Source organism: Ictalurus furcatus, chromosome 19, assembly GCF_023375685.1.
Source record: "Ictalurus furcatus strain D&B chromosome 19, Billie_1.0, whole genome shotgun sequence".
NCBI lineage: Eukaryota > Metazoa > Chordata > Actinopteri > Siluriformes > Ictaluridae > Ictalurus > Ictalurus furcatus.
The window spans coordinates 13,421,880-13,449,360 of record NC_071273.1 but is presented as its reverse complement, the minus strand read 5'-3'; the positions used below and the strand labels follow the sequence as shown (position 1 = coordinate 13,449,360).

Sequence of the window (27,481 nt, the reverse complement as noted above, 5' to 3'; positions counted from 1 at the left end):
GAGTGTGGCTAAACAGATGTGTCCAAGACTGACAGTTTCTGTTACCTGAATAAAAAAAAATTGTGGAATTCTTCTTTTTCTTTTTCTCGGTGTGTGCAGTATCTGCCATTTTCCCCTCTGATATTTTGAGGTATCTTAAAAGCACAGCATAAAATACTCCAGCATAAGAAATATAAAATTTGGATGATCACAATGTAGCACACTAAAATCGGATGTAATTTAGAGACACTGAGTACACTCACCTTCTGCGTGATGTTTATTAATGTGTATTAATAACAGAGGTGAGCTTCCAGTCACAGGCAGACTACCAATATCTAATCTAGCAGCTGTGTTGGATTTAACGTTTACATTCACAGCAGTGCAGATGCTGACTAATGAGGGATCATGCTGAGAAATGTAAGCAGAGGTGACTACAACCCCTGGCAAAAATGATGGACTCGCCACACTTAGAGGATCCTCACCCGGCTTTTTTACTTAGTAGCAAATAAACAAATCACAGATATGACAAAACAATTTTTGGTTAATAGCCGAACATTCTGCCTTCATTAAACATACCTCAAACAAAATAAATAATTATTTTAATCAATGGCATATTTTTTCCAAATCAAGTAGAGGGAAAAATTATGGAATCACCATTTAATTTACATTTCTAAAACAAATACCAGCACAAGTCTAAAAATGCAAATTAGTCTGCAGTTGAAAGAGAGTGCGTACACACCTTAACGAGCTGTTGGACTTGGTGATTGAAAGGAAAAATGGCCCCAACAAGAGAGTTTTCTATTGAAACAATGGAAAGGATTATAAAACTCCTTCAAGAAGGAAATCCAACACAGTGTGGGGCAAAAAATGTTGGCTGTTCCCAGCCAGCTGTGTCTAAAATTTGGTGCAAGTATAAACAAAATGGGAAGGTTATAAAAGGAAATCAAGATTACAGTGGCCTAAAGAGAAGCAGTCATGGAGTGTGGATGATTGGAGGAAAGCGATATTCTGTGATTAATCACGAATCTGCGTTGGCCAAGGAGATGATGCTGGAACTTTTGTCTGGTGCCGTTCTAATGAGACATATAAAGATGACTGCCTGAAGAGAACAATCAAATTCCCCACTCTTTTATAATATGGGTATGCATGACAGGTAAAGGTCCAGGGGAGAATTCAACAGTCAATGCACAGGTGTACACTGAAATTTTGGACACTTTTCTCATTCCATCGATAGAAAATAGGTTTGGTGGTGATGTCTTTTTTCAGGATGATGATGCATCTCGCCACAGAACAAAGAGTGTTAAAACTTTTCTTCAGGAAAGGCAGATCAACTCAGTGACCTGGCCAGCAAACAATCCAGATCTCAATCTGATTTAAAATTTATGGTGGAAATTTTAAAAATTGGTCCATGACAAGGTTCTATACTGCAACGCTGACAGATCAACTGCTATCCGAGAAAGTTAGAACCAGCTTGATAGAGAATATTGTTTTTCATTAATGAGGTCCATGCCTCAAAGAAAGAAAGCCGGAGGAGTTGCAAAGTACTTGTGATTTTTTTGTTGTTGTTGATGATTCTATAATTTTCCCCTCTACTTGATCTGGAAAAAAATATGCCATTGATTATAACAGTTTAATTGAACTGTTTATATAAGGTATATCTCACAAAGTCAGAATGTTCAGCTATTAAACAAAAATTGTTTTGTGTTACATCTGTGATTTGTTTATTTGCTACAAAGTAAAAAAAAAGATGGGTGAGCATCCTCATCCTCTAAGTGTGGTGATTCCATCATTTTTGCCAGGGGTTGTACTAACACTGGAAACAATTTGTAAAGGCTCATCTAGCTTTAATGTTATTTATTTAAAAAAATAAAAAAAAAGAATAATAAGAGAACATTGGAACTCTTATGGCTTACAGAAATGTCATCATTACATATATGACAGTAAGCTGGGACTGAACACAATGTTTAAAAAAAATAATAAATGAATTCAGAGGAACCTACTGACAATTCAACACCTCAAACCGTAACAGAATTCACTGTCGAATAAAATGGAAAGCAGCCGCAAAGACTACAGCTGGAAGCACTGGCTAGAAATCTTCATCGAAGCTTTCTGAACACCTCAAGAGATGCTCTTCATCCTCAGCTGCTTGAGACAGATCCTGAAACATGTTGAGTGGAAGATAAAGGTGTAAACAAAAAGATAGAAGTGTCTGTCAGTAATTAAGGAATAAAACGTAATGGGGCATATGGGGTTATAAGAAAATAATCAACACCGAGGTGGTGTGATATGACGCTGTGGGCCGTTACCACACCAAAGTTGAGTATTTTCTTATAACAGCAGATCCTGCAGAGCTTTATTCCAATTATCTCATGGCAATTTGCCAGTGTTTACCATTTTTAATTTATTAATGAACGACATCACTTTTTATCCATTTATAGTTACATTTAATATTGTGGAACGCTCAAAAAAACAAGTTAGTTCCTGTTCTCATTTTCCTTTATAGCAGCTATTCACAACCGTTCCATCACCAGTCTCTTTTTTTCTCTCTTAAAGTTAATAAGACCAAAAAAAGATCAGCTGATCGTGTTACCAAGAAACCGGGAAAATCCCTCTATCCTGAAGACTCCCATAATGGAAAACAATGTTCTGACACCTGGGACCCCTTGTTATGTTAAATGTTAACTACACACCTCCTTGCGCAAATCTTAGCCAGATCAACAATTATAATTGTTGATAATTGTTGATATGGCAAAGTTAATGTTTAAAAGTTAATTGTTTAAAATAAAAAAAAAATGTTAAAGTTAAATGTTTAGTTAACATTTAAAATAACATGCTTTTTAAAGCAGTTTATTATTATTAGCCTTACTGTATGTAGCATGTCTGCAATATAAGTCCCTCTGAATGAGCTGTTACTATAGAAACAATAACTTATTAGAACAAGTGCGTTAACGTAAACTGTGATTTGCCTTGCAGCTGAACTGCTGTTATTATCGACACCTCTTGAACAATCAGATTTGAGAATTTACCAGCACTGTGGTATAATGGGTCAACAACTAACTGTACACACTATAGTGAATTGATTTGCGAGCTCAAATCCCAGCACTGTCAAGCTGCCTCTGTTGAGCCCTTAACTCTCTCCGCTCCAGGAGCTCCATGTCATGGCTTCCTAACAAGTTTCGATATACATAGAATACTCTACTGTACTTGAATATATTTCCTTTAAAAGCTGTATTTGTAAACTGGGTAAGTGTTCCATACATTCACTGTGTGAGTTTATCATATAACCGCTACATATTATAATCTTAAACAAATCAGAAGTTTAACAAAAGAAAAAATGCTGATCAGCTAAACCATGCTTGGTTTTCTAAGTTGCCTTCCTATGCTTATGCTTTGGTTTATGTAGTTAAAAGGTACAGCTGTATAAATCTCATAGCTGGTAGTTTATGTGTAAATACCTGATTGACTATGTTTGAGGTTAGAGTAAAATTTTCCTTAAAAACAGAACCATCACTGTCAGATGGGTTTGTAAAAGTAATTAATCAGGGTTAGCAGTGGACGAGTAATTTTTTGGTCCCTATGTACTCATTAATTCGATCAGTTCTGCTCTGTTTGCTACATTTCTTTACATTGATATCTTTTTATTAGTTAATTTAAACATTTTAAATGCTGTCTTCTGTCAGCAGTACAGTATGTGTAAACCCTCTTCTGTTTTGATGATGATGTGATGTAAAAAGGGCATCACAGACATTAAAAGTTTCATTATGGCATATAGCTATATAAAATCTTGACCAAGTTGTGAGAAAAGTGCACTTAGCTAGCAAGGAAACAGGTTTAACCGTTAAGATTTTAAATCTGAATTTGAATTCATAAACTTGCCAAAACAACAAACCAATCAGCTCTGTAAAACAAAACATTTGAATTCAGTATGTTCACCTCAGCCCTTCCTACCTGTGGAAGCTTCTGATCCTCAGCCATGTGGTTCTTGATGAAGCCCGAAATGTCCTTGTAGATTTGCCTCAGCTTCTCGTAATCACAGCTATGCAATACTGCAGGCCTGTGGGATTGACAGCAGCTCAGGGAAATGTGACTCTTACTAGCGTTTGCAATGACATTTGCACCACAGAAGAAATCACACATCGCAGACAGAACTTTGAATGATTGCTGCAATGAGAGAGGAGTAAAAAGAGCAATACTCAAAAAAAAGTAAAAGTATGGTACACTGCAGCACATGCAAATATCAGCATAGTGATGATGCATGAACATTAAAGCACACACACAAAAGAATAAAGAATATTATATCTATCTACATCTATATATATCTATATATACATATATACACACACACACAAATAGATATACACACAGTGCTTTGAAAAAGTATTTGCACCAACCTGATTTCTTCTGTTTTTGTGTATATCTCGTACTAAATTGTTTCAGAAATTAAAACAAAATCCAAGATAAAACTAAGGCCACCTGAGTAAACACAAAATACAGTTTTTAAATGATAGTTATTAATTGAAGCAAAAAAAGTTGTACCTCATTATAAGGAAGAAGGTGATTGAAATACATCAGTCTGGGAAGGGCTACAAAACTATTTAAAAGGCTCTGGGACTCCAAAGAACCACAGTGAGAGCCGTTATCTCTCTCGTAAAAACTCTGCACAGCAATGAACTTTCCCAGAAGTGGCCGACCTTCCAAATTTCTTGCAAGAGCACAGCAATGACTCATCCAGGAAGTCACAAAAGAACCAAAGACAACATCGAGGGAACTACAGGTCTCTCTTGCATCAATAAAGGTCACTGTTCATGACTCCACTATCAGAAAGACACTGGGCAAAAAATGGCATCCATGGAAGAGTGGTGATGTGAAAACCACTGCTAACCCAGAAGAACATTAAGGCTCGTCTGAATTTTGCCAAAACACACCTTGATGATTCTCAAACCTTTTGGGAGAATGTTCTGTGGATTGATGAGTTGAAAGTGGAACTGTTTGGAAGACAGGAGTCCCGTTACATCTGGCGTAAACCAAACACAGAATTCCACAAAAAGAACATCATACCTACCATGACATACCAAGCATGGTGGTGGAAGTGTGCTGGTGTGGGGATGCTATACAGGAGAATGTCTGGTCTTCAGTCCATAAGTTAAAACTCAAGCACAACTGGATTATGCAGCAAGACAATGATCCAAAGCAAAAGCATATGTGTAAGTCCTAGTCCTAGAAGTAAGTGAAAGTCTGATCCCCAGTTATCGGAAGCGTTTGGTTGCAGTTATTGCCGCTAAAGGTATCACAACCAGATTAAAATTTTAAGGGGTGATTAGTTTTTCATATTGGTGAAATTGGTGTTGGATAACTTTTTTTGCTTTAATAATTTTTTTTTATATAAACTATTGTGTTTACTCAGGTTGCATTTGTTTTATGTTGTATTTCGTTTGAAGATCTAAAACTATTTAAAAACAGAAGAAATCAGGATGGGGCAAATACTTTTTCACAACACTGTATAACTGTTAGTGTCATAGCATCATATTACATTACATGGTGGGGGCTTGATCATTTTTTAAACGTAGCAGTAAAATGTGTCACAATTTCATAGTTTATTGAGGATTAATTTAGTCTGTTTAATTTTATTTGTAAATGTTAATGATGAGACAATATCTATTAAATTGAATACACTTGTTTTTATCTAAAACAAATTACTTATCAAATTTTATATCTGAAATTTCATCTGGTAATTGTTATTGTAACAAGGAATGATCACTAGACTAGCCCTAAAGGAAAAATTCAGTAGAGTAACAAGATGTTACGTTGTAGCTCATCATTTTCTTTTGCATTATGTTATTGAGGGGAAAAAAGCCAATAAGCAAGAATGACCTTATTTATAAGCCACGGTTATGCTGATTAATCATTGGTCAGGTCATTCACATGAATAATCGACTATTAAAATATGATAGTTTTGCATTCTGTATGAACATTTCTTTCCCGTGGAACTGATTTCATTTATGAATATCCATATAACTACAGGTTCATATCTATCTGTATAACGTGTGAAGGCGTGTCTATGTTTATGTATGCTAAAGTCTATTTCTTTGAGTTTCAAGTCTAATCCTGTGTGTGTGTATGTGTGTGTGTGTGTGTGTATGTGTGTGTATGTGTGCGTGTGTGCCCAATGCCTGTTCTACAGGGAGCGCCCCCCCGACTGTGATTGATTGCTTCAATCGAGACGCAGCAGACATCCTGGATTAGAGTGCTACGTGAGGAGACTATTCTCCCCCCGCCAATCCACTCATCTACCTGCCTCTGTCATCTCCCCCTCTCTCTGTCCTCTCTGGAGATGCTTCTCTATATTCCTCTCAATATTTTCTCTTTTGAAACTAGAGAACACTTTAAGTGCCTCAGTCAATGAGTATTATCTCTGCTTTTGGTTCTTCTGGCCCTAAATGCTATATTCGATACCTTGACATTGCTTTCCTAAGCCTGTCTATTCCTGCTTTAGCTAAACCGCTTCTTGTTATCATCACAGCAAAGTGATACACTGTACTTTAAGAGCATCAAGTAGTTACGCGCACGTCTGCCTATTTTTTTTCTGTGTATGTTATTACAGTTTTCTAAATAATTCAGTTGCTACTATGGATGCACAGCATACCACATTATCCATGTGCTGCTGATGTACTGGCAGAAATAAAAGCTTTATCACAGGCATTATACCATAATATTCCATACTTTGGTGACGGCTAGGAATCTTTATGCACAACTTGCTTCACTTCAATTCAGTGCGTCATGATGTGATTATAAAAAGATGCATTTAGATTTTTTTCCCTATAGGCCAAATTTTTCCCGTATGAACAGTTGCTGCTCTTAAGATATTATCTTTTCACTTTCATCCATTATGAAAAAACACTAGGCTTAATGCATTTCCATTAGGGCTGCAGGAATAAATTTCATTGTTCAAATACTATTTTAAATTTTCATAATATATACATAATCACAGGCAAAGAAAAATCCACATTTCAGTGTTTACTGCCAGGTTCTACTTTTACTGGCTTCATTTAAGTGTGTTTAAACTTTTTAACCTTTTGGCTAAGTATATTGAGCATACATAGTGCAGAATAAGCCATTTAGGGTTCAGCCTGTATTCATTATTCCTGAGTGAGGAATAGTTCAACATTGTGCATTTTATGTCAAAATCAGATTGGATTTGATCCGTTAGAAAGGGGTCAAATACGCAGAAGATGCTGGAAAAGTAAAGAATGTGCAGGACCTGGAGGATTTTTCTGAAGAACAGTGAGCAGTTTAACTTTTAACTTTTTTAACAGTGGGCAGTTTGTGTAAATTCAGTTATTATTGTGTCTTGTGGACTATATGTAAACATCTGCTATGTGAAAGAGCTTATTCAGGGCAGTGCTAAATAAACAACATGCAATTTTAATGATCTCTCATTTTATTTTATTTTTTAATTATTACAATTTTGCAGAGTCTGCAAGGCGTATGTAAACTTATGACCTCATCTGTATATTATCAAGTGAATATATCTTAAATATATGCAAATTTATTAAATATTTCTTATTATGAAATCATTTAAAATGAAGTACAAGATTAAGTCAACCTGTTTTTAGATGCTTTTCCAGCTATTTAATAATAATGTATTTGGTTTGTTGTACCATTATTGGGTAATTGACAATTTAAATACTTTTTTTTTTTTTCATAATTAAAACTCATTTTTAAAAGCCATTTTTCACTTCCCAATTTTAGATTTGCGTTATTGTAAAGCCAAAACTCTTGTTTAGCTAGGAAAGTGTAGTACCTGTGTGTGATATGTGCATTACCTGTTAACTGAAGCAGCATCCATATCTCTCTGCACCACATCATATGCATCCTGTAGTAGATCCTGCAAGTAATAACATGAACACAAAAGCGGACAATATTAAATCCTGGAGCTCTTATAAAGTCTGCAGGGACACTCACAGAGATCTGTAAGTATTGAGTGACAGTTTCAGTATTCAGGAGCTGCTGATGAAAAGAGAAATCTCAAATGCATTTCTGGTTAGGCTGTTAGGCTAATATGTGATAAATCAGAAATGTCTTGTGTTTTCAGAAGTGGACAATTTTGTCCTGTGACATTATCAGAGTGTTGAAGACACTGCGTGTCGGCATAAAGTGATACTCCAATGCGGAAATCTTTGTGAGAAAGAGGGATGAAGTGATGGCCACAGTCACAAGAACATGTGGCACGGCTAGCTGGAAATCACACATTCTTTCGACTTCCTGTTGGGCTCTTGTGTCTGCTGTCCTCTAGACAGTGATAAACAACTTTCATACTAGATGGGGCCTTGGAGGAAGGATCCTGTTTATGTAGCTAGCAGACCCTGCTATTGACGCATTAACAAAATTAATGGTGCTAAAGGAAGTCTGGGCTCAGGGGTTTGAAAGAACAGAGAAAGAACTGTTGGCTGAGAAACAGAGGGCCATCAATAGCCATTTGTAACTAAGCAAGGAAATTGGAAATGTAAAGGCAGTGCAAATGGCTTTCAAAACAAACCCAAATTTGCAGCATCACTCCTTACCTCCTCAACAGCATACGATGCAGACGGATTTAAGCTGGTGAGAGGTGAGGTGGTGATCTCAGTTTGGCCTTCCCATGAGACCGAGCTCTGGTCTAGAGCGTGTTGCTGTGCTTCCGCCTTTCGCTCCGGAGGAAGAGAGCTCCACAGGCCTGAGATGGCCTCGGACACTACAGAAAGACCCGTCTGATCTGGAGTGAGCACTCCACTGCGCAAAAGGAGCTCAAGAGTCTCACCGTAGAAAAAGAGATATCTGCACAAAGAGTATCTCTCTCAGTCAAACTGTGCGCTCTTTTATTCTGTGATGTATTTTCCCTTCAAGAAATGGAACCATTTTATAAATATGTGCGGTGATCTAACTATCGAATGTCACTACATTAGATGATAAAAAAAAAACATTTTAAAAAAACAATAAATACATTTTTAAAATCCAAAACTGAAACATCACACTCTGCTGGATAGGTGTGATCGAAATGCACATCAAACTAATCAATTTAGTTTGTAATCACATACCAGCTTTCAAATTGCATCATATCATCATGTAAATAGAGAAAAGCACTTACACACTCTGTATAGATGACCGTTTCAAATTGTTTAAACAACCTAATAGAAAGATATGTCCTTTAGCCAACAAATCCAAACTGACTGAATTAATCATCAATTATTTCCCCACCGATGTAAGAGAGGACAGCGATCAGTGGGGTGAAAAGACAAAGATGAGGCTCATAATCAAAGTGAGAACTCATCTCCTATTGTAACCATATAATTACTTAACATTTGACCGTAATGTTTTCTCCAAATGTAGATTAGGTTATAAATTATATAGATATATATGGCATTTGCATGCTCAGGATCATATTAAATCAGGTTAAGATCATTTCAACTGTTATAATACAGAAGTGATAGCAGAGTTTGTAAGGACTCTTAAAATAGTTTATGGTTTAAATAGTTTAAATATAATGATTTCTAATAAGCTATAAATGTTACCCTTTTTATACAAAATCTTCTTCTTATGTATATATTTTGTATCGCACAGCTGTAGAGTACCTGAGTCTCACAACAAGCATTTCAATGTACAATTGTCCCTGACATCTTGTGCACATGGCAAATAAACTTGAAACTTGATCTATCTATCTATCTATCTGTCTATCTATCTATCTATCTATCTATCTAACTAACTAACTCACCCCTCAAACTCCTGGATGTTGGGGACAGATGGGCCTGATGACTGGGACTGAAGCAGCTCATCTGATTCTTCATCAGTTGAATCTACCACACTGCTCTTGTGGCCCTCATCTACATCAGGTACACAAGCTGCATGGCTGTGTCACAGCATTCAACACATTTGAATGCATGATGAGGTGTTACAAAACGTCCTCTAGTATATAATGGCAAAGTCTAACATGGAACTGCAGATTTAGGACTGTACAATGCCATTGTTACCGTGAGAGTTTGCTGCCATCTAGTGGTACTTAATAAAAATGACAGGCATTCTTACGAGTGTTTGGAATAGAGCCTCCTATACTGTTCTCGCACGTCTTCCAAACTCTTTGGTCCTCCATCATCATCAAGATAAACTTCTAGAAAAGTGAGAAATTTAGTCATGATATGACATGTAAGATATATAAGTGATTAAGTGAAGCATAAAAGCAACTATAAATTTAACATATTCCCTTTTGGTTACTGAGGTGTTTTTGTGTGTGTGTGTGTGTGTGTGTGTGTGTGTGACCTTTCAGTGCAAGGAGTTTGCTGAGGTAAGCCTCTTTCTCCAGAAGAAATCCCATGGCATGATCTAGAATCTTCCACTGCAAAATAAATAAATAAATAAATAATCATCTGCAAATGTTCATTCTCAGTCAAACTTGAGAATGAAATCAAAGTTACAAACACTGAATACAATGTTATACAGTGCTGTGAAAAAGCTGATTTCTTCTGTTTTTTGTGTATATCTCATACTAAATAGTTTTAGATCTTCACATGATCTTCAACAATAATATCCAACACTTATCACCCATGTGAAAAACTAATTGCCCCCTTTAAAATTAGGTGATTTTGAATTTGATGGCCGCAACACGTCTCAAAAAACTTGGGACAGGGCAACACAAGGCTGAAAAAGTAAGTGTTACTAAAAAGAAACAGCTGGAGGTTAATTAACAACAGGTCAGCAACATGACTGGGTATAAAAAAGAGTATCTTAGAGAGGCAGAGTCTTTCAGAAGTAAAGATGGGCAGAGGTTCACCAATCTGTAAAAAACTGTGTCTACAATTTGGGGAACAATTTCAGAATAATGTTCCGCAACGTAAAATTGCTAAATTTTTTGAGACATGTTGCAGCCATCGAATTCAAAATTACCTTAATTTTTTTTTAAATGGTACATTTCCTCAGTTTAAACATTAGATATGTTTACTATGTACTATTGTGAATAACATAAGATTTGCAAATCATTGCATTCTGTTTTTATTTACCTTTTACACAGTGTCCAAACTTGTTTGGAATCAGGGTTGTAGTTAGTGTGTTAAACCATGATAGTCCTTATTGGTGCACGATGTAAAGTATGTGTATTAGATATTTAACTATTATACTGCCAATATACTAGGGTACAGTACAGTAGGGTATGTTTTAAACTACAGAACTAATGAAAACTCAAATCTGTTTGGTTAGCTCTGACAGTAGTGCCAGATGTAATTCAGATCACAGGATTTGGGGTGGGGGCTTGAATCCCTGGGGGATTCAGGTTTTGGGGTGGGGGCTTGAGTCTGCATGTTCTCCCCGTGCTTCGGGGGTTTCCTCTGGGTAATCCGGTTTCCTCCCCCAGTCCAAAGACATGCGTTGTAGGCTGACTGGCATTTCCAAATTGTCCACAGTGTGTGAATGTGTGTATGAATATGTGTGCAATTGTGCGCTGCGTTGGGTTGGTAAGTTCCCTGGCACAGGCTCCAGGCTCATCTGTTACGTGTTATGTTATGTGTAGGATAAGCATTACAGAAAATGGATGGATGGATTTATGCACTTGTTCTTAAACATGATCATTTCTATAGTAACAACTAATTCACAGAAACTTGTATGGCTGGTGCGATATATAATCTAACTCCAATCAAAGAAACAGTGGTGTTATTTAAGAAAGAGAACATACTGTATTATCATTAAGTCTCCAGTGTCAGAGCTTTGCAACAGTCTGTAAGTTTTCCACCACGGGAAATTCTTCAGTGCAGAAGACTGCACTCTCATGCTTCTCGGTAACACGACAAGCTGTTTATTTTTGTCTTGTAAATTTCAAGAGCGAGACGAGTGAAGGAACGACTGCTGTTTATGGCTGCTACAACAACAGGAACTAACCTGTCTCACAGATGTTCTACAATATTAAATGTAAGTAGGTATGGTTAAAAGTATAATACATAATTCGTTAACAAATTAAACATTCTAATCATCGACAAATTACTATTGTGTAAGAGGGAAAAAATGACCATAACAGCATATCCTAACATGTTTTATTCCTGTACTCTTAGCTAAGATAATAGTGTGATAATACAAGGTAGCACTGTGGTTTTACTGTCGAGGTTATGTTCACTGTGTGGCAGACATGCCCTGTGATTTGCAAACTATGATTTTCTTTTGTGGCAAAATTAGTGCATTTTCTTAAGTGTATGATGTACTACATATAGTCTCTATTAATCAACTATCACTGTGTTCCTCACCTTGGCAAGACCGTGATTAGCCTCACAGTTATGACTGGGTTGAATGGATGGACACACCATGTTTTCCAGTGCCTTGAAAAGACCCGCAAGTGTGACTCGCTGTCGGCTCTGCAGCGCTCTCCTTCTCACCTTGGGCTGCTTACCATCATCCCTCTGTTTCTCTTGACCAGCACAGGACATACCTGCTCTCTGTCTGTCCTGTATAAACACAACAGGAGAGTTTAAAACTCTGCTTTCCATCAACGTTTTAGAGATTGTGTGTGTACTGTATATTGATATTTGCAATTAATTGCAAACAATTACAGGTAAATGTGCTGATTTGGGAACTGCAGTGCAAGACTCAGTTTCAAGCCAAAATTTGTGCTTGGCTGAAATTAGTGATGGGAGTTCTGACTCTTTTCAGTGAGTCAGATCATTTGGCTCAGTTCTCTAATAAGAGCCGGTTCTTTTGGTTCACAAGCAACTTATTACAATTTTTTTTTCTAAAAATGACAGAGTTTGTAACGTTACATTCCTCTTTGGCTTCATAATTTTTTTTGGCTGTGTATCAATGCCCCAGCTGGCAGTGACATCAGCTCTTCCCCTCACCTGTGCTGGTGGGGCGAGTCCACCAGCGTGACCCTTGAAATTTGAAGGATCATGAAAGATTCTGTATGGAGGAATGGTCTCAGATCCCTTGCCATGTATTCTCCAACCTCATCAGGCATTATAGGAGAAGACTCAGAGCTGTTATATTGGCAAATGGAAGTAGCACAGAGTATTGACTAAAAGGATGCTAATAATTGTTGCACACCTATATTTAACAAAGATATTTTTTTTGATAAACCTGTATTTTGTTTGCAATTGTTTGATATCCATGAGAGCAGAGTATTTTTGTGATTTTTTTTTTTTTTAGCAAAAGATCAAAAGGTTAAACAATAAAGACAATTTTTCACAGCCTTCTTTGCTCATATTTACCAAGGATGCCAATATTAGCGGAGGGCACTGTAGTTGTAAATGCTATTTTAGAAATAAACTGTTAGAAAAAAGATATAACGGTATCTGTGATATCTCAGAAAAGTGTCCGACTTGATCACAATCTGAAGGTTATATCTCGATGATCCTGGGATAGATTCTGGATCCACCACGATCCTGACTAGGTTACTGAAGATGAATGAATGAACGCTGCACTTTATAGGATCTTTTTAAACAATTCTTAAATTAAAGGAGCTACAAATGTGTGTTAAGAAACACAGTAAGGATTCCTGCATTAATATTACTGTTTCATGAAGAATCTTTTCCATTTACACTTGATTACATACAGTTTCAAAAAAAATATTTAAAAAGAAAAACCCTCTCACCCTGCCTCATACACAAAGCAGAGATTCAAACACACGTCTCACCACTCACACTCATATTTATAAGAGTTTCAGTTACATCATTTTTTTTATTATTATTAAATTGTACTGTATTTAATACGGCATTGTGTTCATGTACAAAAGAATCGTTCTGACATGCGAGTCGGCTCTTAACGGTCAGCTCAAAGAACCGACTCATCACTAGTTCAAATATCCGTTGGGAAAAAAAACAACACATTTTGTGAAGTGGTCAAATCTCTAAAACTTATCAAACACGTTTCAAACTTAAGACATTATATTATTCAGCGATAGTCTTATCAAAACATGTCTTCCATTTAGAGTTCAAAATATCCGTTTTTTCAGCAGCAAACTGAACACAAAATGTTCTGTCAGAAAGTAGTAGCTTGCCGTTAGCTTCATGGCTTCACCTTATATTTCAGCTAGCTCAGTCCCCTAGCTACTGCAAGTCAACAGTTACTAACGAAGTGTAATCGTTATTCAAAACTACTATATAGCACATTTGTATATTACAAGGTTTTTTATGTTCTTTTTTCATTATTTAAATGTACTAGCTAACCCCGTGAAATAGCTAGCTAGCTAGCAAGCCACCTATCATGCTAATTAGGTAATTAACATCTGGCTTAACTGTACTGGTATAGATAGAGTTAACTTGCCTTTTTTGTGATTCTTAGTAGACTTCACTTTCGACTTAGTTACTAATTTTGCACAAATACACGAATCCCATGAGTACAAATTTCTGCTTAAAAAAAAAATATATATATATATATATATATATATATATATATATATATATATATATATATATATATATATATATATATATTGTGTTTCCAAACTCCTCCTGGTCCAAAATTAAGACAGATTAATGGGTCTGTGCTGAATGCCCACCTCGTAATATGACGTCAGTGTTTCGAACTTGTATTTGTCTTAAGTTGTTTGTTTTTCCGTTTTTTTATTTTACCTTCCAGACAAATTTGAAAGACTTACAGGACTTTCATTTATCAGCACCATCCACAGCTTTCCCCTCACCTGAGGTAAAAGTCACTTACTGCCCTGATCTCTCTCTCTCTCTCTCTCTCTCTCTCTGACGTCTCTTTTCAGGGGAAAGTAGATTCGCTAGAAGTGACGTCATAGACTAATTAGCATATTCATGTGTTGGTCATAGTTATTTGTCTGTCTATCAAAGACAGATTATATATATACCTAATCTGTAATCTATCTTTGATAGACAGACAGACAGACAGACAGATAGACTTTGTGTTTTTGTACTTTTTTAAATAACTTTTATGACTTTTATAAAATTATATAATGGACAGGTATGGGACATGAATGATCAAAAATGTTTCTGAACACTATAACTACTTTGAACAAGAGAACTAGACTGTAATAACGTGCACTATTTTACATGTAAAACATATTGCATTTCATTCGTATTCTATTCTAAAAACATTCGCATAAGAATGAAGTAAATTGGGACTAAGGGCGCATCTCGTTATCCACGACATTGTTAAATCTCTGGCTCTCAGACACTCACTGAACAGAGTAGACACAGAGAGAGGTGAGAATACAGCGGGAAAGCGAGACCTCGCGCTTGCAGGACAGTACTGGCCACATTTGGAAAGTTGCTAAGGTTTGTCCAAAAAGTCGCCTAGATTTGATGCTAGGCCCTTTTTTGCAAAGAAAATATCGCTAAAGGGGTCTGAAAAGTTGCTAAGTTGGTAACACTGGTCTACACTGACAGCTCGATAAAGTGCAGGCTAAGCTCTGCCTCTCCCCAGCAAAAAAAAAAAAAATACAGAGGGAGAGGGAACGCGGGGTTTTTCATTTATACACATTGTGTATTGTGAAAAGCAATAAAATACACCGAGTACCCAAATGATGCCCCGTGTGTGTGTTTTTTTTTTTCTTTCTTGAAAACAATTTGCACCCTCCTTCGGATCTCTCTGGTTGAGAACCACTGCTATAGGGTCATGGGGAATCTGGAGCCTATTCCAGGAGGCATGGGGCACAAGGCAGGGTACACCATGGACAAGGTGCCAATCCATCACAGGGCACAGTCGCATACACATTCACACACCCATTCAGACACTATGGACACTTTGGACATGCCGATCACCCTATCATGCATGTCTTTGGACTCCCTCACACGGGGAGAACATGCAAACTCCGGACACACAGTGCAGTAGCAGGAATCAAACCCCCAACCCTGTGAGGCGAACGTGCTAACCACTAAGCCTAAACCACTAAGGCTCATTGGGAAGGTGTTTTGCATAATTCCTGACTTGAGGTGAAATGTGTTATGGGTATTGCTGGTATGGCCTTTCTCTTTCTCTATTACTCCTGTGTTGCTTTTATGTATTTAATATGTTTTAATGTGTGAAATTATTCTTTTAAGTGAAACTGCGCATGCTGCCATCTTGACCAGGACTCATTGGAAGAATAGATTGTGCATCTCAGTAAGAGTTTCCTGGCTAAATAAAGGATAAATAAAAATAAATAAAAACATAGGCTTGTACAATCGCAGCTCAGTCAGGCTTTACACACTGTTGGTGAGTTGACCGAACCGTCTCTCTCAGTTTAACCAGCAGTTGTGATGTGTGCTGGAGAGCCGTATTGAGTGTAAGACAGTCGTAGTGTCTGCTCAGAAAATTACTAAATTTGTCACTAGGCTCTTTCTTGAAATAAGGTTATGCGATTTCACTGTAGATCAATTTTTTTTTTTTAATCTGCATTATCCAACAACCTTGGATAATGCAGGTGGTGTAATGCAACCTTTTGCATTTTGAAGCTTGCTGTTATTGAAAAATAATGAGCTGTATTTACTTTACAATAAAGAACAGGTCGCATTACACCACCTTATATAATCCACCTTGTGGATAACCACAAGGTGGTGTAATGCGACCTCTTTATTGTAAAGTAAATACAGCTCATAATTTTTCAATAACAGGAAGCTTCAAAATGTTTTATTTCTGTTACAATACAACAATTCGACAGTGTTTACATTTCAGTTTATAATTACATTTATTGTTGAGAAATTTTTCTGTCATTTTTTTGTTGTTTATAGCCATGGTATAATTTAATAAAACGCTAACATTTCTCAGCATGGTATTTTATTCCCTCATTCTTTATTTTCTGATATTGGGTTGCTTTGTGGGGATGTTCTCTCTTACATGTTTAATTCTAAACATAATGTTTATAACATAATAGATTTCTAGGTCTTGTGCTAATGCGTCTCTCGAAATGCAAATGTCTTTTTAAGCCAAAATGCCTTCTCCACCTACCAGCCCTGGGTAGCCTATATAGTTGCACTGTTGTCCCGCTGTGATGAGAGTCATTATAACATGAAAGCCACTATGAACAAGTAGTTTGAATTACATAACAGTCTTACCAACATTGCCCAGTGGCCTAATGGAGAACGCATCAGTCGCCGGAGCAGGGATTGTGGGTTCAAGTCCCACCTGGGTCTATGTTGAGACTTACTTTGTGTGGTGTGCTGGAAAAGTTGCCAATTTCCCTAATGTAATCTGACAACTTCTAGTACAGTGGAATGCCCTTAAGTGAATCACTTTACCCTGAAAAATCCACAATTTCATTATGATAGACTCAACAAATAATGCTCAGTAGGACTAATTTACAGCAATCATATGCATGAAAAAACATATAATAGCAAACAATTATGGATTGATTTAGCATGCTCTAGACAGTGCAGTGAAGTTATCAATAGTTAGATTTTTCTTTTAAACAGTTACCCACCAGGAGGCAGCCAAACTCTAAAAACAGGTGGGTTGTTTTGAAGCCAGGGTAACTGTTGGATAAAATACATGCTGGGTTAATCCAGCACAAAGAGGACTGGTTACTATTACGAATAAGTGGGTATGACTTCTTAAGAAAAATCTTCCAGGTCCTGCACCTTATTTGGTTTTCCAGCATCTTCTGCATATTTGACCCCTTTCCAACAGTGGCTATTTGACTCATACACAACTACTAGAAATGGTACAAACTTTTATTGATACTTAAGAAGGCTACATTAAGAATTTGGGGGTCCCTCAATGTTAATAATTTATATATATATATATATATATATAAGATTTTGCAAGCCATATGCAAACTTATGACCTCAAATGTATATAGGATGTCGCTGCATGCTGTAGCATTACCTTCACAATGCCCCTGTGCACAAAGCGAGACACTCCATTAAGACATGGATTGTTAAGGTTGGATTGGAAAAACTCGAGTGTCCTGCACAGAGTCCTGACCTCAACCCCACTGAACACCTTTGGGGTGAACTGAAACGATGACTGCACCCCAGGCCTCCTCACCCAACATCAGTGTCTGACCTCATTAAGAGTTTTGTGGCTGAATGAACACAAATCCTCACAGACACGCTCCAAAATCTAGTGGAAAACCTTCCCAAAAGAGTTGAGGTTATTATAAAAGCAAAAGGGGATTAAATTTGGAATGAGCAAAAAGCATGTTCAAAATGCACATATGGTCAAGTGTCCACAAACTTTTGGCCAAATCTAGTTAAGGCCATGGGCGCACGATGGCTTAGTGGTTTGTTCAGGGTTCGATTCCTGCCGCGCCCCTGTGTGTGTGGAGCTCGCATGTTCTCCCAGTTCTGTAGGGGTTTCCTCTGGACACTCTGGTTTCCTCCCCCAGTCCAAAGACATGCGTGGTAGACTGATTGGCGTGTCCAAAGTGTCTGTAGTGTTTGAATGTGTATGTGAGTGTGCCCTGCGATGGATAGGCACCCCATCCAGTGTGTACCCTGCCCTAGGCCCAATGCTCCCTGGGATAGGCTCCAGGTTCCCCATGACCCAGTATGATAAGCAGTAGCTATATAAAATGGATGGATGTATCTTTTCCCACAGCTGTTTGGGATTTAGTCTCTGTGTATTCATATCAAGGTGCTACAACAGGCTGTAGTGGGGAATAACATATTTAATTCAAATAGAAGAAAAACAATATTTATTATTAATTTATCTGTACTTTGAAGTGACTCGTCCCCTTTAAAAGTCTGTCCGTTGCCCTGCGTTACAGGAAGTCGGGTGTTTCCCAGTCGTCTGTGCGTTTGTTTCCCACCAGCATCGTGATAGACACCGCCCCTGAATGCTGATTGGCTAGTAGTGCAATACGCTAAAGAAGCTTTCCGATTGGACGTGGCTGTTGTTCATCATTGGTCTGCCAAACCAAGCGCACGAGGCAGGATGCAACTAGCCAATCGTTACAAAGAAGGCGGGTTTATCGCAATACGGTTGGGAAAAACACGCTGTCAGCTGAGCTTTTGTGTTGAAGAAGTCGGAAGTGAGAAGAGGACGCTTGTGGTTTACAGAGCTGTATAAAACTGAAGTGTCATCCCGCATCCGTGCCATGACAGCAGGATTGTAGCGTCCTACTCACAACTGAAATACACAGAGTATCATATTTTATCCAGATCGCTGTGGCTGTGTTTTCTCCCTCCAAAGCGCGTTATTCTTCGACTGTATAGACTGTCATGAGATCAGTTTGGGCATGGCGTCCTTCCAGAGTTACTGTAAGACGGCGGGAGCAGCGGAGGATGAGAACGGAGAACTGGACCGGTCCTTGCAGCACATGCTGAAGGCCATAGCGGACGAACGAAACCGACTAAATATTCGACAGGAGATCAGTGGGCTCGGTGAGTCCCTTATCATACAGTATATCATATCATATCATATCATGGCATATACCTAGTATATCATGTAGTCTATATCATGCATCATATCTCATACTGCTCTGTCATATAGTATCATAACATACTGCTTTATCATGTCATATCACATCATATATATCATACTGCTCTATCATGTCATATCATATATATCATACTGCTCTATCATGTCATATCATATATCTCATACTGCTCTATCATGTCCTATCACATCATATATCTCATACTGCTCTATCATGTCCTATCACATCATATATCTCATACTGCTCTATCATGTCCTATCACATCATATATCTCATACTGCTCTATCATGTCATATCACATCATATATATCATACTGCTCTATGATGTGTCATACTGCTGTTGATGCATCTTCAATCAGGCTTTCCTTGGGCATGTCAAACTGTTCAACTTGTCATTTTGTCATACTGAAGATGTGATCAAATCAGTCTCCTTGCTCAACCTCCTTGTACAGTCAGACTATATACATATACCTGATATGATCTTCCAAAGATGTTGCACCCTTCCATCATAATCATGTCCTAGCTGCTTCCATCACATCTTGGGCATGTCATACTGCCCATACCTGCAGATCAGATCCTTCCACTTCCTCTTCTTCAGTCATGTAATACTGCACACTCTATCGTACTGTTGATGCCTCCGTAATCAAATCATTATTTCTTATGATGCAGCCTCAGTCAGATCACACTTCTGATGTCCTCCTGAATTCTAATTATTCTCATAATCATACTGCTCAATCATACATTTTTGCTGTCCGGTAGAATATACAGCTCGATCTTGTATTACTGATGAAGTGACCGCTGTCGTGCCACACGTCTGATGCTTCTTAATCATAATCCTGTCATACCACTGATGCCTCTTTGTCACATTATAATACTAACGCACCCTCAATCACATGATCCTGAGAGTGCCTTCCTAATCATGTCCTGCTACTGATACCTCAGTACCATCCAGCAACCTCCATGCATGATGCAGAAAGAATAAGATTCACTTTAGTTACTTATTTCTAATTTTAAAAAAATAATAATAATAAGCCAAGCAGTTCGCACAAGACATGTTATGTGTCGTCATATGCCACCAGACACACAAGCCACTGTTGTCAGTAGCGTAGACCATGAGGTAAGACATGTGACTCTTACTTCACTGCCCTAAATTTAATGATGTTTAATGATGATCATTTAATGATGTCATGGCATTTTGCTTACTGTGTATTGGCCATGGTGTAAGAGGTTATGGGGGAGAAGAGATAAGACAAAGGCTAGAAGGGAATTAGTGGGGCATTATTTTTTATTATTATTATTGACTGGAGCTTTGAGAACACGATATTATGTCTCAGACATTATTACTATAACAAAGAAGGCTGCAATATGTCCAGGCTGAATATTAAATGATCTGTAATTACACTGTCTGGCATCCAGACTGCAAGCCTGTTTACCATTTTCATTGTATTTGCATCCCACTTTACTGACCAGGTGTACAATATGACATTGAAGGATAAATTATCATATGAAGGGAACATTTGAATTGAAGCCTGTTTCACTGTTGTAAGGCACAGGCTTATGAATAAACACTTCAAAAATGAACTATCTTCAGCAGTAGAGTGTTGCTTGTTCGCAAATTCTCTGTTTGTAGGCCAAGTATCTTCTCATCGTGTAGCTGAGGTGTGAGCGCGTCTTCGTTTTTTACACTATAATATCAGGAAATGTTATACAAATAGTCCAGAGCCTGAGAGGCAAGCTGTTTGAATGACACAAAATAAGGGAGATCAGCAGGGGAAAACACACTGATAACTATACAAGAGATTACAACTGTGGCCTGTGAGTGCAAAACTCACAAAAAAACAAAATACAACAGCAAATTCGGAAACACATCAGCATTAACTAGAGCTAACTAGACACTAGTACCATCTTTGCGTGTGAATGGACACCACAGTTCATACCCAAAGTGTTAGTCTCAAAGTGTTAGCCTTTCTGTTGACATCGCAAACACCAGACGTCATCACCAGAGACATTATCAGGAGAGGTTAAAGACTATCACTGTGTAAAAAAACAAAACAAAAAAAAAAACAACCATGAGATTTAGCTGTGGTTGCCAGAACTTTACTATAAAAAATAGAGCAGCAACATTTAAGGTTGTATGGGATTGCACCTAGTGTACTGTGTATTTTACAGTTCATAACTGTGTACTTTGCAGGTTTGCATTATAATAATTACGGTTAAAAACTATAAAAAGGGATAAATTTATCAATTTAAAATCTATAGCCTGAATTGATATATTTCTGTAAAAATGCTTTGGGACAATGCTCATTGTCTCATTTGAATTGAATTGAATTGAATTGAACTGAATAATGGGTGCATGGTGGCTTAGTGGTTAGCACGTTCGCCTCACACCTCCAGGGTCGGGGGTTCGGTTCCCACTGTGGTGCCCCTCTATGTGTGCAGAGTTTGCACGTTCTCCCTGTGCTGCTGGGGTACTCTGGTTTCCTCCCCCAGTCCAAAGACATGCATGGAAGGCTGTCCAAAGTGCCTGTAGTGAATGAATGGGTGAGTGAATGTGTATGTGATTGTGCCCTGTGAAATCATTTTTCTAAGAAGGGGGTGATATCTAAACAACATTAGATTCCTCTGGGTCTACAGCAAAGACATTGGTTAAGGAAGTGGGTTTGTAGACCAAAATGTGTGCAACAGTGTATCTGGGTCTTGCTTACATGTAATGCATATGTTTGGAATAACCATAACTGGGTGAGGCTTGCATACATGCAGACAACGAACCAAACTCATTTATTTCATTTGTAGCTGTAATTTGCATTTTTCTGGAAGGCATCATTCTAAATTTCTTTATAGTTGCTTTTGGTTTTCACTGTAGTTTTGCTTAATATGGCAAATGCCAGCTCTTCTATTCAGCTTGTCTGATTGTACAGTGGCTCCGCACACAGGGCTGGCTGTACTTGAGGCATTTTGATCTGTGCATTGTGTAGGAAACACCACAGTCTCTTCAGAAGGCTGTACTGAGAGAAGGGCTCTGTCCGTGCAGTTACTCACTTCAGTGACTAAGAAGCGATATTGTACAGACCCCTCTTGAAGAACACTTACTTAAAAGCTCACAATTGTACACTTGTTAGAATCTGCACCGGGCATATTTAGGGCCCTGTGATTTTCATGGTTCAGAGAATATGGGACATTTTTTTGTTTTGTTTTCAGTAGGTTTAAATCTCAACACTACGAAATACATTAGCAAGTTTAGAGCTGAGCAGAAAGCGTACTATTCCTAATCAGAAAATCAGGTCTAGATACTCAGCCGAGTAGAGCCACAAAGACTCGCACAGAGGACTTTCAGTCGCAGAAGGAGAGTAAACAGGTTACAAATGTATAACAAGGGCACATGGTGTCATTGATGCAAAACACCATGGTGCATATGTCCTCATGTTCTCCAACACCGTCCCCACCTCATATATATGTTACCACTGTGAGAGTTTCAGCAGTATGCTCAGTAGCACCTTCATAAAGTTTTTTTTTTTTTTTCAAATTTTAATCAAGGCTAGAATGTGTGTTGCTGGCAAAAGGATGAAACGCAAGGTTTCAAAGCGTGGTTATCTTCTAAACTTGATTCTGAATATGAGGAAATTTCACAGTGTAAAAACTGGCATTACTTTTGCCCCCGAGTGAGTGAGTGAGTGAGTGAGTGAGTTACAAGCCATTTCTCTGAAGTGCGTGACATACAATGTTGGTTTAAGCTCTGTGTATAAGATGTTTTTGCCTGTTGTGAATACTGTCATTGAGGCTGATACATTTCTGGCAGTGTTTGGCTTAGAAAGCCATATGGTTTTACAGGACTGGGGCCTTCTCTCCTACTGAGAGGTCCTTCTGGCTTTGAACACAGGGAGTCGTTTACCAGCCAGACTGTACTTTACCCTGCACTAAAAAAGGAAATGAGTCATAGAATGATCTAGGCATGAAGATATCTAATTAATATACTGTATAATGTATGAATGATTGGTAGAGAAGTCGTATTTTGCTTATTATTGTGATTTGTATTCATTCAGTACAGTTCAGTGCAGTGCAGATGTCAATCTAATTGAAACCTATAAATAAATGGTATATGACCCTCTCTGAATCAAGCTATTTTTCATTGTATAAAAGCTGACATTGTTTGTACTGGTTTTGTATTTTAATCAAGCTGCCAGTGCATGTTAGGTCATTGTGGAATTTGAATTTTTGAAGCTCACAACAACAATTTTATATTCAAAGCCGTTATGAGTGATTGACACAAAAGTTGCGGGAGGGGGTGGGATTTCAATGAACATACATTTAAAACTCCTTAACTAAACAAAAACATGACGACAAAACCAAAAAAAAAACAACAACAGCAAAATCCAAAACATCGACATTAATTCAAAACCTAAAATCAGAATCCTTATTGCTGATTGGACACGCTGTATGGCCATCACAATTTTCTTTTTCATGAAAAATTCCTTATGTTATTGTAGTCAGGGGTAATTCTTTCTTCTGAATAGCCAAACTTCCTTTAGACAGGATTTTACATAGTTCACATACTCACATTAATCATTCATCAAAGAAAGTTGAGAGCGTAAATAGACCAAAATAAATAAAATAAAAATCAGTAGACTCATCTAGGCTCATATTTCCTCTTACTGTAAGCATCCTCCAGCTCACTGTATTGTGTGGTATCTCAGATTGACATGAGCTGTAACCAATCACCAACAAGCATGTGCAAGTAAACAGCACTGAAATATTCTGTTGTTTTATACACTTTCATTGTGCTCCAAATTCAGCTAGAACCAATCCAACACCCCCAACTGGTCTCCCTCTTTATTATATTAGACTAGCACTAATCGAAGATGAATTCAAAGTTCTGTATACACCTCCTTCATTGTGTATTAGGTTTGTCAGCTGAAGGAACACGTTTTCCCTGTTGACCTGTTGCATAGGGTTTAATATGTCTAAAAATGCAAAAAATATAACCACATGTTGTTCCCTAACCTAATGTTCCTCACTTGGTCGAAGCCCGAGAAAAGAATCTAATTAATTTGCCTACACTTGATTTGGTGGTGAAAATGATGACATCACCAGCTCTGCTGTCTCAGATAGCTATGGAAATGAGTTTTAAGCCCTGACTTGATAAATGAGGTTTAAGTCTCTCAAAGGCCCAAAAAAACAGAACATGGGTGTATTTTAAATGGGGTTTGGAGCTATTATTAGACCAGTGCTTCTGTCAACGTGTCTGCCCAGTGCACTACATCATTACTGTGTTCTGGCTCTAGTCTTTTAGTTTTGCTTCCATGTTTCCATTATTCAATAGGTCATTTTTCTTCTTTAAAAAAACACGAACAACTTCCTGTTCGATTGTGTGGCTTACCGTCACATTTCTGCTTCTCCTTTTACGAGTTCTTTGTTGTCATTTAGTCATGATATTTATCACTCACGAACTTGTGTACTCACTCTTCAGGTGTGACTACTCCTATTTTTGTATCCGCCTCGCATGTTCGTGTTGAATGTAGACTTTTATCATAGATATTTGTCATAGATATTATTGAATGCAGTCCTACAAGAAATCAATCATAGAGCAAAGTGTTCACTTGTGACAGACTTGGGGTCTGTCAGGCAAAGCTTATCAGGCTGATTCAGATTCAAACTTGGTTTGTAGTCTGAGACCACATTGAAATCTGTTTTGTAAGCAAATTTGTGATATTGACTGCATTAACTGTTCTGTACAAAAGGTCAGATTTAGCTCATGTCTAATCTCTTCTACTGAAGCACGTACTCATGCAGATGAATTTGATCTAAAATGGATTATAAGGTGTTACACAACCGTGTGGAGTTAGTCAGTGTGTCAGTACAGTCAAAAAATAAAAAAGTGGATGTACTGAATAATAAGAAACTCTACTTTTCACTCGGGTTGTTGTCAATAATATAATTTGTAATGAAAATTGTTGTATTAAATGAGAAAGGAAGAAAAAATAGAAGATTTTCACTCGTGCGCTCAGACTTTTGGACCCCACTCTTCATTATTTTCCCCTCAGTGTACCATTCCCAGAATGGACAAAAGTCTGTATACTGTATTTAATCTGTGTTCTGAGAAGCCTGTCGTGTTTTAGAAAGCTGCCAGATGAAGGCAAGAGTACAGAGAAAGCTTACTAGTCCTTTATTTCTGCTCACGTCATTGGCAGAACCGTCTGACCTCAGCGGCTCAGTGGGACGGTATACCGATGGGAAAATGATGCAGAGTAATGTTTTAAAGTACTGAGTGGCCTTGAATCACCCTGTGACTTTCTGCCCTGCTAATGTATCGATTCCAAGGCTCGCAGAAACGGCATACATTTAGTGTATTCCATATTAGTTCCTCATGCTGGTAATAATAATGAAGGATTTCTAATTATTCACTATATTTGATATGTATTTAATAAATATTCATGTAAATAAATATAAATTTGATTGCAGATAAACACAGATAGTGTGCATTATTTCAAATGTATCTGTTGGACAGCGGAAAACTGGTATTAAATTTAAAATTGATATAACGTACGAGCCTTTCCTGCAGTGTTCCTTCCTAATCCATGCCCCCAAAACACATGCACACATTGCCTAGGCTTCCGCAGGAGGTGGAGCTTTCTGAATTGACGGGTACCATCATTTGCAAGAACTTGTCTTGACTGCTTGAATGTTGGTGGGTCACATCATTTGTTTTTAATTCGATCATGTGATACCATGAAGACAGGATTTTTATCATCTGGGCAGATTTTTTTTTGATAGTTGTCAAAAAGTGAGACAAACTTTGCCAAATATTACAAAACATGTTCCTACTCGGGTAGGGCTAACGCCTCACGACTCCAGGGTCCATTGGTTGATCCTGGTTTCCTTCCAATGCTCAAAAATACGCTGGTAGGTGACTGGGCTTTGCTAAATTGCCTCTAGGCGTAAGTGAGTGTTTGAATGTGTGTCTGCAGTGTACACGCAGTGGACTGGTGTCCCATCTGGATTGTACTCCTGAGTTTGAGATTGAGATATGGACTTTATTGTATTCACAGAGACCTTGACCAGGATAACGCGGAGCGAGAGGTGGGAATGCACCCTGGATTGGACGAGCAATAAACTAGGAAAGAAAAATATATAGCAAAAATAAATACACTTAACAAAAAATAAGGGCGCACGGTGGCTTAGTGGTTAGCACATTCACCTCACACCTCCAGGGTCTGGGGTTCAAGTCCCGCCGGGGCCATGTGTGTGCGGAGTTTGCATGTTCTCCCTGTGCTGCGGGGGTTTCCTCCGGGTACTATCCCAGTCCAAAGACACGCATGGTAGGCTGATTGGCGTGTTGGCGGTAGGTGTGAGTGTGTATGTGATTGTGCCCTGCGATGGATTGGCACCCTGTCCAGGATGTACCCCGCCTTGTGCCCGATGTTCCCTGGGATAGGCTCCAGGTTCCCCTGCGACCCTGAAAAGGAGTAAGCGGTAGAAGATGGATGGATAGATGTATTAACAAAAAAACACTCAATGCAAAAGGTGATTCAGGGCTGTGTGTGTGTTTAGGTGCATCTTTCATTGTCCCTCAGATGGTTACACACTGTGCTGCCAAATCACTGTGCTCCTTCTGTCCTCTCTCTCTCTCTCTCTCTCTGTCACTCCTCTATGTGTGTGGCACTCAAGTGAAGGCCTCTGTTATAATCTCATTACAGTGACTGACAGTGTGCCCTGCAGTGATGTCCTCTTTGTTCTCCTAGAATGCTATCTGAGTCCAGTCTTAATTTCTCTCTCCCCCGGCTCCTCCCTCTCTCTCTCTCTCTCTCTCACCGGTTCAGATCTTTGCAGAACTGATGGGTGGTAATTACCGCAGTTCGATATTGTATCTATGCTGGAATGATGGCAGTGTACTCGGTCACACTGGATTAAAAGTATTGACAATTAGACATCATTTCATTCCTAAAGCAGTCAGTGAGTATATACTATATCTAGTTCTGAACATTTAGTCCTTTTATTTTTAGTAATCCTTTGTATCGATTACAGTTTCCCACTTTTCATTTGTGCTCCTGCATTGTGGGACACTCTTAAACACAGCGGTGTCTGCCAAGCTTCTGCTCACATTTACCCAAATCAAGGTCACCCCATCCAGCCTAGGCTGGAACTCATCCAGAAGTCGTCTCCTCTCCCCATTTCCACAGTCAC

General features: G+C 38.2%; 2 protein-coding genes across 6 annotated transcripts in view; one reads left to right on the top strand and one right to left on the bottom strand.

Moving 5' to 3' along the window:
* Positions 1–218: 218 nt before the first annotated feature.
* LOC128623071 (stimulated by retinoic acid gene 8 protein-like) lies at positions 219–14,685 on the bottom strand. Of its 5 annotated transcripts, XM_053649940.1 has the most exons (9): positions 14,579–14,672; positions 12,234–12,431; positions 10,267–10,342; positions 10,036–10,117; positions 9,725–9,859; positions 8,541–8,790; positions 7,803–7,864; positions 3,928–4,033; positions 219–2,137 (listed from the first exon to the last, which is right to left on the bottom strand). In XM_053649940.1, the coding sequence occupies exons 1-9, from the start codon at positions 14,600–14,602 to the stop codon at positions 2,066–2,068; spliced, it is 1,005 nt and encodes a 334-aa protein (XP_053505915.1). In that variant the 5' UTR covers positions 14,603–14,672; the 3' UTR covers positions 219–2,065. The 5 variants fall into 5 exon arrangements, with proteins under 5 accessions (XP_053505915.1, XP_053505917.1, XP_053505914.1 ...); XM_053649942.1 differs by lacking the exon at positions 219–2,137 and having other exon boundaries at positions 3,706–4,033; positions 14,621–14,685; XM_053649939.1 differs by lacking the exon at positions 219–2,137 and having other exon boundaries at positions 3,706–4,033.
* A 4,173-nt stretch (positions 14,686–18,858) lies between these two features.
* The window catches only part of kiaa0930, a 34,780-nt gene continuing 26,157 nt past the window's right edge, over positions 18,859–27,481 (top strand). The window contains exon 1 of the mRNA XM_053650225.1: positions 18,859–19,247. Coding sequence (XP_053506200.1) covers positions 19,103–19,247 — 145 coding nt within the window. The 5' untranslated portion in view covers positions 18,859–19,102. The remainder of the gene's footprint in view (positions 19,248–27,481) is intronic.

What these genes read in the sequence shown, in the direction of transcription:
- LOC128623071 (XM_053649939.1), bottom strand. Translation starts at nt 14,602, where the DNA reads ATGGTGCTGATAAATGAAAGTCCT. An exon ending in CAAACTCCTTGCACTGAAAG is followed by an intron (nt 10,118 to 10,266) that starts GTCACACACACA and finishes TCACTTTTCTAG; the next exon opens with AAGTTTATCTTGATGATGAT. An exon ending in AGGCTCTATTCCAAACACTC is followed by an intron (nt 9,860 to 10,035) that starts GTAAGAATGCCT and finishes GCTGTGACACAG; the next exon opens with CCATGCAGCTTGTGTACCTG.